The 13209-nt window shown below is 48.9% G+C and overlaps 1 protein-coding gene across 2 annotated transcripts in view; it reads right to left on the bottom strand.

Moving 5' to 3' along the window:
* Window positions 1-280: 280 nt before the first annotated feature.
* Window positions 281-13209, bottom strand: part of LOC123998036 (basal cell adhesion molecule-like) — a 157950-nt gene continuing 145021 nt past the window's right edge. Inside the window, exons 10-17 of one of the 2 annotated variants that reach the window (XM_046302863.1) lie at window positions 11272-11413; window positions 9257-9381; window positions 8946-9087; window positions 8654-8689; window positions 8095-8115; window positions 7195-7336; window positions 3161-3257; window positions 281-453 (exon numbers count right to left, since the gene is read on the bottom strand). In XM_046302863.1, coding sequence (XP_046158819.1) covers window positions 451-453; window positions 3161-3257; window positions 7195-7336; window positions 8095-8115; window positions 8654-8689; window positions 8946-9087; window positions 9257-9381; window positions 11272-11413 — 708 coding nt within the window. In that variant the 3' untranslated portion in view covers window positions 281-450. The remainder of the gene's footprint in view (window positions 454-3160; window positions 3258-7194; window positions 7337-8094; window positions 8116-8653; window positions 8690-8945; window positions 9088-9256; window positions 9382-11271; window positions 11414-13209) is intronic. The other variant, XM_046302864.1, reaches the window with a different exon arrangement.

Below are 13209 nucleotides of genomic sequence, written 5' to 3'. Positions count from 1 at the left end.
ACACTCACACACACACACTCACACACACACACTCACACACACATACACTCCTGCAACACAATGGCATTTTCTGTTTGGATTGGGGTATAGTTACTGTGGCTAGAGTCATGTTGGACACGTTTACTGTACAGCTCTATTCTACACGGTCAACCAAGAGTTGTGATTGGTGGAAAGGGATTACACTCTGATAATGTCATGATGATGTTCAGTGATGTATTAGGTCTCATGTTTAAATACCCCCCACCCCCTCCATACAGGTTACCCCCATGGTTACCCCCATGGTTACCCCCATGGTTACCCCACATCCCTACAAAAACACCCTTCCATTCCACCGTCTTTTCTCCCTCAGTCCGACTTCTCCCTCTATCAAAAATAATACAAGCCGTCGTTTTTCATCCATCCCTTCATCCCTCTCGTTCTGTCTTCTTGTGTCATATTCTCCTCTGTTCCTCACTGTGGAAGACAACACAAAGCACCAGTAAATCCTGTGAGTCAAATACAACATCGTGTGATATTATATAAGTCAGGGATCATCAACGAGATTCAACCACTGGCTGATTTTGTACTGAGCCGATGGTTGGGGGCCGAAACGTAATTACAAATCATTTGTAGATTGACCTCAATAAGCCCTAACAGATATAATGTTTGACTAAAACATAATCATTTCAAACCTTCCATACATTTGTATATGATCACGTGTCTCTCTATTATTCATGGGGAATATTTGGAAACTTCTTCAATAAAAATGACTTGGAGTTGATTTCCTGGTGTTTTTCCAGCCTTTTTATATATTATATAATATTTAAATACATATATACAGTTGAAGTCGGAAGATACACACACCTTAGCCAACTACATTTAAACTCAGTTTTTCACAATTTCCTCCTAGTAAACATTCCCTGTCTTAGGTCAGTTAGGATCACCACTTTATTTTAAGAATGTGAAATGTCAGAATAATAGTAGAGAGAATGATTTATTTCAGCATTATTTTCTTTCATCACATTCCTAGTGGGTCAGAAGTTTACATGCATTCAATTGGTATTTGGTAGCATTGCCTTTAAATTGTTTAACTTGGGTCAAACGTTTCAGGTAGCCTTCCACAAGCTTCCAACAATAAGTTGAGTGAATTTTGGCCCATTCCTCCTGACAGAGCTGGTGTAACTGAGTCAAGTTTGTAGGCCTCCTTGCTCACAAACACTTTTTCAGTTCTGGCCACACATTTTCTATAGGATTGAGGTCAGGACTTTGTGATGGCCACTCTATTACCTTGACTTTGTTGTCCTTAAGCCATTTTGCCACAACTTTGGAAGTATGCTTGGGGTCATTGTCCATTTGGAAGATCCATTTGCAACCAAGCTTTAACTTTAACTGACTGGCTTTAACTGACTGATGCCATGAGATGTTGCTTCAATATATCCACATAGTTTTCCATCCTCATGATTCCATCTATTTTGTGAAGTGCACCAGTCCCTCCTGCAACATAGCACCGCCACAACATGATGCTGCCACGCCAGGGCTTCACGGTTGGGATGGTGTTCTTCGGCTTGCAAGCCTCCCCCTTTTTTCTCCAAACACAATGATGGTCATTTCATCAGACCAGAGAACATTTCTCCAAAAAGTACGATCCTTGTCCCCGTGTGCAGTTGCAAACCGTAGTCTGGCTTTTTTATGGCGGTTTTGGAGCAGTGGCTTCTTCCTTGCTGAGCGGCCTTTCAGGTTATGTCGATATAGGACTCGTTTTACTGTGGATATAGATACTTTTGTACCTGTTTTCTCCAGCATCTTCACAAGGTCCTTTGCTGTTGTTCTGGGATTGATTTGCACTTTCGCACCAAAGTACGTTCATCTCTAAGGGACAGAACGCGTCTCCTTCCTGAGCGGTATGACGGCTGCCTGGTCCCATGGTGTTTATACTTGCGTACTATTGTTCGTACAGATGAACGTAGTACCTTCAGGCATTTGGAAATTGCTCCCAAGGATGAACCAGACCTGTGGAGGTCTACAATTTGTTTTCTGAGGTCTGGCTGATTTCTTTCGATTTTCCCATGATTTCAAGCAAAGAGGCACTGAGTATAAAGGTAGGCCATGAAATACATCCACAGGTACACCTCCAATTGACTCAAATTATGTCAATTAACCAGTCAGGAAGCTTCTAAAGCCATGACATCATTTTCTGGAATTTTCCAAGCTGTTTAAAGGCACAGTCAACTTAGTGTATGTAAACTTCTGGCCCACTGGAATTGTTATACAGTGAATTATAAGTTAAATAATCTGTCTGTAAACAATTGTTGGAAAAATTACTTGTGTCATATCCAAAGTAGATGTCCTAACCGACTTGTCAAAACTACTTTCCAAACGCCTGAAGATACCTGCAAAATCGGCAGTGTATCAAATACTTGTTCTCCACACTGTAAGTGTATGTAAACTTCCGACTTCAACTGTATATATATATATATATATATACAGTGGGGCAAAAAGGTATTCAGTCAGCCACCAATTGTGCAAGTTCTCCCACTTAAAAAGATGAGAGGCCTGTAATACTTATTTTACACCATAATTTGCAAATAAATGCATAAAAAATCCTACAATGTAATTTTCTGGATTTCTTTTCTTCTCATTTTGACTGTCATAGTTGAAGTGTACCTATGATGAAAATTACAGGCCTCTCTCATCCTTTTAAGTGGGAAAATTTGCACAATTGGTGGCTGACTAAATACTTTTTTGCCCCACTGTGTGTGTATATATAAATATATGAGAGAGATAGATAGAGAGAGAGAGAGAGAGAGAGAGAGAGAGAGAGAGAGAGAGAGAGAGAGAGAGAGAGAGAGAGAGAGAGAGAGAGAGAGAGAGAGAGAGAGAGAGAGAGATAGAAGGGAGAGAGATAGATAGAGAGAGATAGATAGAGAGAGAGAGAGAGAGAGAGAGAGAGAGAGAGAGAGAGAGAGAGAGAGAGAGAGAGAGAGAGAGAGAGAGAGAGAGAGAGAGAGAGAACATATTTTATATTTGAGATTCTTCAAAGTAGCTATCCTTTGCCTTGACAGCTTTGCACACTCTTGGCATAATTGGCAGTTTAGTTTTTAAGAACTGTGCATATAAACATATAAACCAATCTCCCCTTCTCCTACCACTACCGTCCCGCCAGCGACCCCTCCCCTCTGACCTGCTGTGCTCCTGGCTTGTTCAGGAGGCCAGCCTCTTCATTGGCCTTTTCTGTCTTCATCTCCACCACAATGTCATTATTCACATCCCCACTTGCCCTGCAGGAGAGACACACAGAGGAGGCAGAGAGAAAGAGCGGGATAGTATAGAGAGAGAGAAAGAGAGTTAGCATAGAGAGAGAGAGGGAGAGGTAGCATAGAGAGAGAGAGGGAGAGGTAGCATAGAGAGAGAGAGGGAGAGGTAGCATAGAGAGAGAGAAAGAGAGGTAGCATAGAGAGAGAGGGAGAGGTAGCATAGAGAGAGAGAGGGAGAGGTAGCATAGAGAGAGAGAGAGAGAGGTAGCAAAGAGAGAGGGAGAGGTAGCATAGAGAGAGAGAAAGAGAGGTAGCATAGAGAGAGAGAGGGAGAGGTAGCATAGAGAGAGAGGGAGAGGTAGCATAGAGAGAGAGAAAGAGAGGTAGCATAGAGAGAGAGAGGGAGAGGTAGCATAGAGAGAGAGAAAGAGAGGTAGCATAGAGAGAGAGAGGGAGAGGTAGCATAGAGAGAGAGAGGGAGAGGTAGCATAGAGAGAGAGAAAGAGAGGTAGCATAGAGAGAGAGAGGGAGAGGTGGCATAGAGAGAGAGAGGGAGAGGTAGCACAGAGAGAGAGGGAGATGTAGAGAGGAGAGGGAGAGGTAGCATAGAGAGAGAGAGGGAGAGGTAGTATAGAGAGAGAGAAAGAGAGAGAGCATAGAAAGAGAGAGGGAGAGGTAGCATAGAGAGAGAGAGGGAGAGGTAGCATAGAGAGAGAGAGGGAGAGTGAGCATAGAAAGAGAGAGGGAGAGGTAGCATAGAGAGAGAGAGGGAGAGGTAGCATAGAGAGAGAGAAAGAGAGGTAGCATAGAGAGAGGGAGAGAGAGAGCGAAATAGAGGTAGCATAGAGAGAGAGAGGGAGAGAGAAATAGAGGTAGCATAGAGAGAGAGAGGGAGAGAGAGAGAGAGATTGGTAGCATAGAGAGAGAGAGAGGGAGAGAGAGAAAGAGAGGTAGCATAGAGAGAGAGAAAGAGAGGTAGCATAGAGAGAGAGGGAGGGAGAGGGAGATTGGTAGCATAGAGAGAGAGAGAGGGAGAGAGAGAAAGAGAGGTAGCATAGAGAGAGAGAAAGAGAGGTAGCATAGAGAGAGAGGGAGAGAGAGAGAGAAATAGAGGTAGCATAGAGAGAGAGAGGGAGAGAGAGAGAGAGATTGGTAGCATAGAGAGAGAGAGGGAGAGAGAGAAAGAGAGATTGGTAGCATAGAGAGAGAGAGGGAGAGAGAGAAAGAGAGATAGCATAGGGAGAGAGAAAGAGAGGTAGCATAGAGAGAGAGAGGGAGAGAGAGAGGTTTATAGAAGGAGATGACATGGAAAGACAGACGGAGAGAGAAACAGTAGAGGGTTAGCAGAGGGAGGTAGAATACAGTAAAGAGCAGGGAGTCTGTACACCAATGATCACAATGCCTTTCTTTAGAAACCGTTTCAAAACCCCTCCTCCTGTCCCCTCCACTCCCCTCTTCTCAGATCTCCTTCCCTCCCCTCCTCCTCTCTCCTCTCCTCCACCCTAACCTCTCTCCCCTCCTCTCCGTCTCCTCCACTCTAACCTCCCTCCCCTCCCCTCCTCTCCTCCACCCTAACCTCCCTCCCTCCTCTCCTCTCCTCCACCCTAACCTCCCTCCCCTCCTCTCCTCTCCTCCACCCTAACCTCCCTCCCTCCTTTCCTCTCCTCCACCCTAACCTCTCTCCCTCCTCTCCTCTCCTCCACTCTAACCTCCCTCCCCTCCTCTCCTCCACCCTAACCTCCCTCCCTCCTCTCCTCCACCCTAACCTCTCTCCCCTCCTCTCCTCCACTCTAACCTCCCTCCCCTCCTCTCCTCCATTCTAACCTCCCTCCCCTCCTCTCCTCCACCCTAACCTCCCTCCCCTCCTCTCTTCTCCTCCACCCTAACCTCCCTCCCCTCCTCTCCTCTCCTCCACCCTAACCTCCCTCCCCTCCTCTCCTCTCCTCCACCCTAACCTCCCTCCACTCCTCTCCTCTCCTCCACCCTAACCTCTCCTCTCCTCCTCTCTAACCTCTCTCCCCTCCCCTCCTCTCCTCCACCCTAACCTCCCTCCCCTCCTCTCCTCTCCTCCACCCTAACCTCCCTCCCCTCCTCCCTCCACTCTAACCTCCCTCCTCTCCTCCACCCTAACCTCCCTCCCCTCCCTCCCTCTCCTCCACCCTAACATCTCTCCCCTCCTCTCCTCTCCTCCACTCTAACCTCTCTCCCCTCCCCTCCTCTCCTCCACCCTAACCTCCCTCCCCTCCTCTCCTCTCCTCCACCCTAACCTCTCTCCCCTCCTCTTCTCTCCTCCACTCTAACCTCTCTCCCTCCCCTCATCTCCTCCACCCTAACCTCCCTCCCCTCCTCTCCTCTCCTCCACCCTAACCTCCCTCCCCTCCTCTCCTCTTCTCCACCCTAACCTCCCTCCCCTCCTCTCCTCCACCCTAACCTCTCTCCCCTCCTCTCCTCTCCTCCACCCTAACCTCCCTCCCCTCCTCTCCTCTCCTCCACCCTAACCTCTCTCCCCTCCTCTCCTCTCCTCCACTCTAACCTCTCTCCCTCCCCTCCTCTCCTCCACCCTAACCTCCCTCCCCTCCTCTCCTCTCCTCCACCCTAACCTCCCTCCCCTCCTCTCCTCCACTCTAACCTCCCTCCTCTCCTCCACCCTAACCTCCCTCCCCTCCTCTCCTCTCCTCCACCATAACCTCTCTCCCCTCCTCTCCTCTCCTCCACTCTAACCTCTCTCCCCTCCTCTCCTCTCCTCCACCCTAACCTCCCTCCCCTCTTCTCCTCTCCTCCACCCTAACCTCTCTCCCCTCCTCTTCTCTCCTCCACTCTAACCTCTCTCCCCTCCCCTCCTCTCCTCCACCCTAACCTCCCTCCCCTCCTCTCCTCTCCTCCACCCTAACCTCCCTCCCCTCCTCTCCTCTCCTCCACCCTAACCTCCCTCCCCTCCTCTCCTCTCCTCCACCCTAACCTCCCTCCCCTCCTCTCCTCTCCTCCACCCTAACCTCTCTCCCCTCCTCTTCTCTCCTCCACCCTAACCTCTCTCCCCTCGTCTTCTCTCCTCCACTCTAACCTCTCTCCCCTCCCCTCCTCTCCTCCACCCTAACCTCCCTCCCCTCCTCTCCTCCACCCTAACCTCCCTCCCCTCCTCTCCTCTCCTCCACCCTAACCTCCCTCCCCTCCTCTCCTCTCCTCCACCCTAACCTCTCTCCCCTCCTCTCCTCTCCTCCACCCTAACCTCCCTCCCCTCCTCTCCTCTCCTCCACCCTAACCTCCCTCCCCTCCTCTTCTCTCCTCCACTCTAACCTCTCTCCCCTCCTCTCCTCTCCTCCACCCTAACCTCTCTCCCCTCCTCTTCTCTCCTCCACTCTAACCTCTCTCCACTCCCCTCCTCTCCTCCACCCTAACCTCCCTCCCCTCCTCTCCTCTCCTCCACCCTAACCTCCCTCCCCTCCTCTCCTCTCCTCCACCCTAACCTCCCTCCCCTCCTCTCCTCTCCTCCACCCTAATCTCCCTCCCCTCCTCTCCTCCACCCTAACCTCCCTCCCCTCCTCTCCTCTCCTCCACCCTAACCTCCCTCCCCTCCTCTCCTCTCCTCCACCCTAACCTCCCTCCCTCTCCCCTCTCCTCCACCCTAACCTCCCTCCCCTCCTCTCCTCTCCTCCACCCTAACCTCCCTCCCCTCCTCTCCTCTCCTCCACCCTAACCTCTCTCCCCTCCTCTCCTCTCCTCCACCCTAACCTCTCTCCCCTCCTCTCCTCTCCTCCACCCTAACCTCCCTCCCCTCCTCTCCTCTCCTCCACCCTAACCTCTCTCGCCTCCTCTCCTCTCCTCCACCCTAACCTCTCTCCCCTCCTCTCCTCTCCTCCACCCTAACCTCCCTCCCCTCCTCTCCTCTCCTCTCCTCCACCCTAACCTCCCTCCCCTCCTCTCCTCTCCTCTCCTCCACCCTAGTCTCCCTCCTGTTACTCACACTTCCTTATTGTCCTTCTTGCTGCAGGGCAGCTTGCCCTTCTTGTTGAGGAAGTAGAGGAGTGCCACCAGCAGCAGCAGCATTAGGACACACACCACCACGGCTATCACCACGCCACTGGAGCCACCCTGCTGCTTATCAGCTAGAGGCATGGAGAGATGGAGGGGGAGATGAAGGCATGGGGGGAGAGGTGGAGAAGGGAGAGGTTGGATGGAAAGTGAAGTTAGAGGGGATGGATGGGGTGAGGTGAGAGGAGAAAGAGGTAGGGAGGAGTGATGGGAGAAGGAGTTGGTGAGAGGTGAGGAGGGATAAGGGGGAGAAGGGTTGAAGAGGGAGGGACAGTGATGGAGGCAAGAGAGGCGATGGAGTGGAGGGGTAGGGGTGGGTAATGGAAGATGGGAGGTGAGGGGGTGGAGGGGCGGAAATGGGATGGGTGAGGTTCGGAGGAGAACAATGGATGTGTGGAGGGGAGAGGAGGAGAGGGGGAAACGGGGAAAGGGGAGGGGGAAGGTTTGTTCAGCTTTGATTGAGATGACAATGGTGTGGTGGGGCTAAGAGGGGGGCCTACACACACACACACACACACACACACACACACACACACACACACACACACACACACACACACACACACACGCACACACACACGCAGAAACAGACAGTCACCTACATATACACATTTTCACAAACACACCTTTTCTCTCTCTGTATCACATACACACAGTGTAACACACATACACACAGTGTAACACACATACACACAGTGTAACACACATACACACAGTGTAACACACATACACACAGTGTAACACACATACACACAGTGTAACACACATACACACAGTGTAACACACATACACACAGTGTAACACACATACACACAGAGGTATTTGTACAGACCTGTTTTAAGCACATGGTTCCCTTTGAGCAGCATTTTGAAAGAAAGGCAGTTCCTCAGACCCACTGCATAGCAAAGCAACAACACACACCGCACCACTATGTGCACCCACTAACCACAGACACCACAACATACACGCACACACAATAGTGTTGAAACACACACATTCTGGAGCTACAACTACTCACAAGCCCACAGCAACTGAAAAGCACAGGGAGGAAAAAGAGTGAAAGAGAAGAACGCAGTGGGAAAAAGAAGTGACAAAGACACGCTGAGGACAGAAAAGAAGAGAGTGGAAGAGGATAGAATAGAATATCATCCTTTATTACCCCCCCAGGGGAGGGAAAAGTCACAGCATCCACAGAATATAGGACAGACATCATACAAAGATGACAAACTAAACACAATATACAATATCCACAGTGTTCAGTAGTAATAGGGAAATATACAATGTACAGTACAGTAGAGTGCTTGGAGGAAGGGTGAAGTACTACAGGCTATTTACAACACAGAGTCCTGACAGGGAGGAAAGGAGGAGGGAGAAGACGGATAAGTGTCTACCTCTGCCTGCATCATTGGCTGCGTTGGGATCGACGGCTGCAGGGAGAAGAGAGGAACCGGGTTAGACTACAGTTTACTGTTACACCACAATGGAGGAGAGGGACAGAGAATGAGAGAGAGAGAGAGAGTGTGAGAGAGAGTGAGAGAGAGAGAGAGAGAGAGAGAGAGAGAGAGAGAGAGAGAGAGAGAGAGAGAGAGAGAGAGAGAGAGAGAGAGAGAGAGAGAGAGAGAGAGAGAGAGAGAGAGAGAAGCAGTGATAAGAAAGTTAAGAGAAGTGGAGGGCCACACTGACCTTGTTTGATGGTGACTTTGAAGGCCTGGGAGGCTGCGCCGTGGTCGTTACTGGCCTCGCAGGTGGCCCCGTCCTTCAGGACAGCAGCACTGGCCTCCAGCATGACCATACTGACCACCTTGTTACCCTTCACCGACACTGACTGGGAGAGGAGCGTCGAGGGGGGGGGGGATGGGTTAAGAGATGACTAATTAGAGGAGTTGTTCTGAGAGCTCATAACATAACTCCACGAAGCTTTGTCAAAGCACACAATGCACACTTGCGCACACACACGCACCTGTGCGCACGCACACACACACAATCACACTCACCTCCTTTCCTGAGGGTGTCCAGGTGAACTGTGGGGCAGGGTGTCCGTGAGCAGAGCAGGACAGAGTCACCATGTCTCCCTCCTTCTCCACCATTCCATCAACAGCTGCATCAATCTCAGGTTTACCTAGAGAGAGGGAGGGAGAGAGGGGGGGAGGTAAAGAGACAGGGAGGGAGAGTGGTAGAGGTAGAGGAGAGATATAGATTGGGAAGAAAGTGATGGATGGAGGGATGGATACAGAGAGAAAGAGGAGGGAGAGAATAGCAGGACATAAAATAACAATTAAAGTCCACCACAGGAAGAGATATATTGTTCCATCACCACTTCCTTTACTCCATCTGAGTCTTATGATATACTGACCATCACCACTTCCTTTACTCCATCTGAGTCTTATGATATACTGACCATCACCACTTCCTTTACTCCATCTGAGTCTTATGATATATTGTTCCATCACCACTTCCTTTACTCCATCTGATTCTTATGATATACTGACCATCACCACTTCCTTTACTCCATCTGAGTCTTATGATATACTGACCATCACCACTTCCTTTACTCCATCTGAGTCTTATGATATATTGTTCCATCACCACTTCCTTTAATCCATCTGATTCTTATGATATACTGACCATCACCACTTCCTTTACTCCATCTGAGTCTTATGATATACTGACCATCACCACTTCCTTTACTCCATCTGAGTCTTATGATATACTGACCATCACCACTTCCTTTACTCCATCTGAGTCTTATGATATACTGACCATCACCACTTCCTTTACTCCATCTGAGTCTTATGATATACTGACCATCACCACTTCCTTTACTTCATCTGAGTCTTATGATATATTGTTCCATCACCACTTCCTTTACTCCATCTGATTCTTATGATATACTGACCATCACCACTTCCTTTACTCCATCTGAGTCTTATGATATACTGACCATCACCACTTCCTTTACTCCATCTGAGTCTTATGATATACTGACCATCACCACTTCCTTTACTCCATCTGAGTCTTATGATATACTGACCATCACCACTTCCTTTACTCCATCTGAGTCTTATGATATATTGTTCCATCACCACTTCCTTTACTCCATCTGATTCTTATGATATACTGACCATCACCACTTCCTTTACTCCATCTGAGTCTTATGATATACTGACCATCACCACTTCCTTTACTCCATCTGAGTCTTATGATATATTGTTCCATCACCACTTCCTTTACTCCATCTGAGTCTTATGATATACTGACCATCACCACTTCCTTTACTCCATCTGAGTCTTATGATATACTGACCATCACCACTTCCTTTACTCCATCTGAGTCTTATGATATACTGACCATCACCACTTCCTTTACTCCATCTGAGTCTTATGATATACTGACCATCACCACTTCCTTTACTCCATCTGATTCTTATGATATACTGACCATCACCACTTCCTTTACTCCATCTGAGTCTTATGATATACTGACCATCACCACTTCCTTTACTCCATCTGAGTCTGATATACTGACCATCACCACTTCCTTTACTCCATCTGAGTCTTATGATATACCATCACCACTTCTCCATCTTCTTATGATATACTGACCATCACCACTTCCTTTACTCCATCTGAGTCTTATGATATACTGACCATCACCACTTCCTTTACTCCATCTGAGTCTTATGATATATTGTTCCATCACCACTTCCTTTACTCCATCTGAGTCTTATGATATACTGACCATCACCACTTCCTTTACTCCATCTGAGTCTTATGATATACTGACCATCACCACTTCCTTTACTCCATCTGAGTCTTATGATATACTGACCATCACCACTTCCTTTACTCCATCTGAGTCTTATGATATACTGACCATCACCACTTCCTTTACTCCATCTGAGTCTTATCCATCTATACATTAAGAAGCCCTGTAGTCCTATCTGAACAATCTCAGAACCACCACAGGGTCATTAACACGTGTGTAGGTGTGTGGCTGTGCTTCTGTGTACCTGAGACGGTGAGATTGACGCTGGCCTTGGAGGTGAGCCCAAGCACAGAGGGCACTGCGCCCACACAGGAGTACTCGCCAGCTTCAGCGAATGTCACTGACTTCAGAGACAAGACACCAGTCTGGGACAGCACCGTGGAGCCCTTTTGAACACACACAGGTATGAGGTTAGGGGACAGTTGGACACACACACTCAAATTCTTTATCTCTTGTTCTTCCATGCCCTCTCCGGGTTCTCACAAAAACGTAGTCCTACTCAGTACAACCACATACCTTACCCAGTAACACATTCACAACAAACAACAGCCAGATCAGAGGTGGCTGGTAGTAAAACAGGGAGGAAGCAGGGAGAGGTGGACTGCTAGTAACACAGGGAGGAAGCAGGGAGAGGTGGACTGCTAGTAAAACAGGGAACAAGCAGAGAGAGGTGGACTGATAGTAACACAGGGAGGAAGCAGAGAGAGGTGGACTGTTGGTAACACAGGGAGGAAGCAGGGAGAGGTGGACTGGTAGTAACACAGGGAGGAAGCAGGGAGAGGTGGACTGGTAGTAACACAGGGAGGAAGCAGGGAGAGGTGGACTTTGTGGGCTATACTCGGCCTTGTCTCAGGATGGTAAGTTGGTGGTTGAAGATTTCCCTCTAGTGGTGTGGGGGCTGTGCTTTGGCAAAGTGGGTGGGGTTATATCCTTCCTGTTTGGCCCTGTCCGGGGGTGTCCTCGGATGGGGCCACAGTGTCTCCTGACCCCTCCTGTCTCAGCCTCCAGTATTAATGCTGCAGTAGTTTATGTGTCGGGGGGCTAGGGTCAGTTTGTTTATCTGGAATACTTCTCCTGTCCTATTCAGGTGTCCTGTGTGAATCTAAGTGTGCATTCTCTAATTCTCTCCTTCTCTCTTTCTTTCTCTCTCTCGGAGGACCTGAGCCCTAGGACCATGCCCCAGGACTACCTGACATGATGACTCCTTGCTGTCCCCAGTCCACCTGGCCATGCTGCTGCTCCAGTTTCAACTGGCCTGGGCCCTAGGACCATGTCCCAGGACTACCTGACATGAGGACTCCTTGCTGTCCCCAGTCCACCTGGCCATGCTCCTGCTCCAGTTTCAACTGTTCTGCCTTACTATTATTCAACCATGCTGGTCATTTATGAACATTTGAACATCTTGGCCACGTTCTGTTATAATCTCCACCCGGCACAGCCAGAAGAGGACTGGCCACCCCACATATGCTCTCTCTAATTCTCTCTTTCTTTCTCTCTCTTGGAGGACCTGAGCCCTAGGACCGTGCCCCAGGACTACCTGACATGATGGCTCCTTGCTGTCCCCAGTCCACCTGACTGTGCTGCTGCTCCAGTTTCAACTGTTCTGCCTTATTATTATTTGACCATGCTGGTCATTTATGAACATTTGAACATCTTGGTCATGTTCTGTTATAATCTCTACCCGGCACAGCCAGAAGAGGACTGGCCACCCCACATAGCCCGGTTCCTCTCTAGGTTTCTTCCTAGGTTTTGGCCTTTCTAGGGAGTTTTTCCTAGCCACCGTGCTTTTACACCTGCATTGTTTGCTGTTTGGGGTTTTAGGCTGGGTTTCTGTACAGCACTTTGAGATATCAGCTGATGTACGAAGGGCTATATAAATAAATTTGATTTGATTTGATTTTTGATTAATAACACAGGGAGGAAGCAGGGAGACGTGGACTGGTAGTAACACAGGGAGGAAGCAGGGAGAGGTGGACTGGTAATAACACAGGGAGGAAGCAGGGAGACGTGGACTGGTAGTAACACAGGGAGGAAGCAGGGAGAGGTGGACTGGTAATAACACAGGGAGGAAGCAGGGAGAGGTGGACTGGTAGTAACACAGGGAGGAAGCAGGGAGACGTGGACTGGTAGTAACACAGGGAGGAAGCAGGGAGAGGTGGACTGGTAGTAACACAGAGAGAGG

Source organism: Oncorhynchus gorbuscha, linkage group LG15, assembly GCF_021184085.1.
Source record: "Oncorhynchus gorbuscha isolate QuinsamMale2020 ecotype Even-year linkage group LG15, OgorEven_v1.0, whole genome shotgun sequence".
NCBI lineage: Eukaryota > Metazoa > Chordata > Actinopteri > Salmoniformes > Salmonidae > Oncorhynchus > Oncorhynchus gorbuscha.
This window is presented reverse-complemented; position numbering and strand designations above follow the sequence as displayed.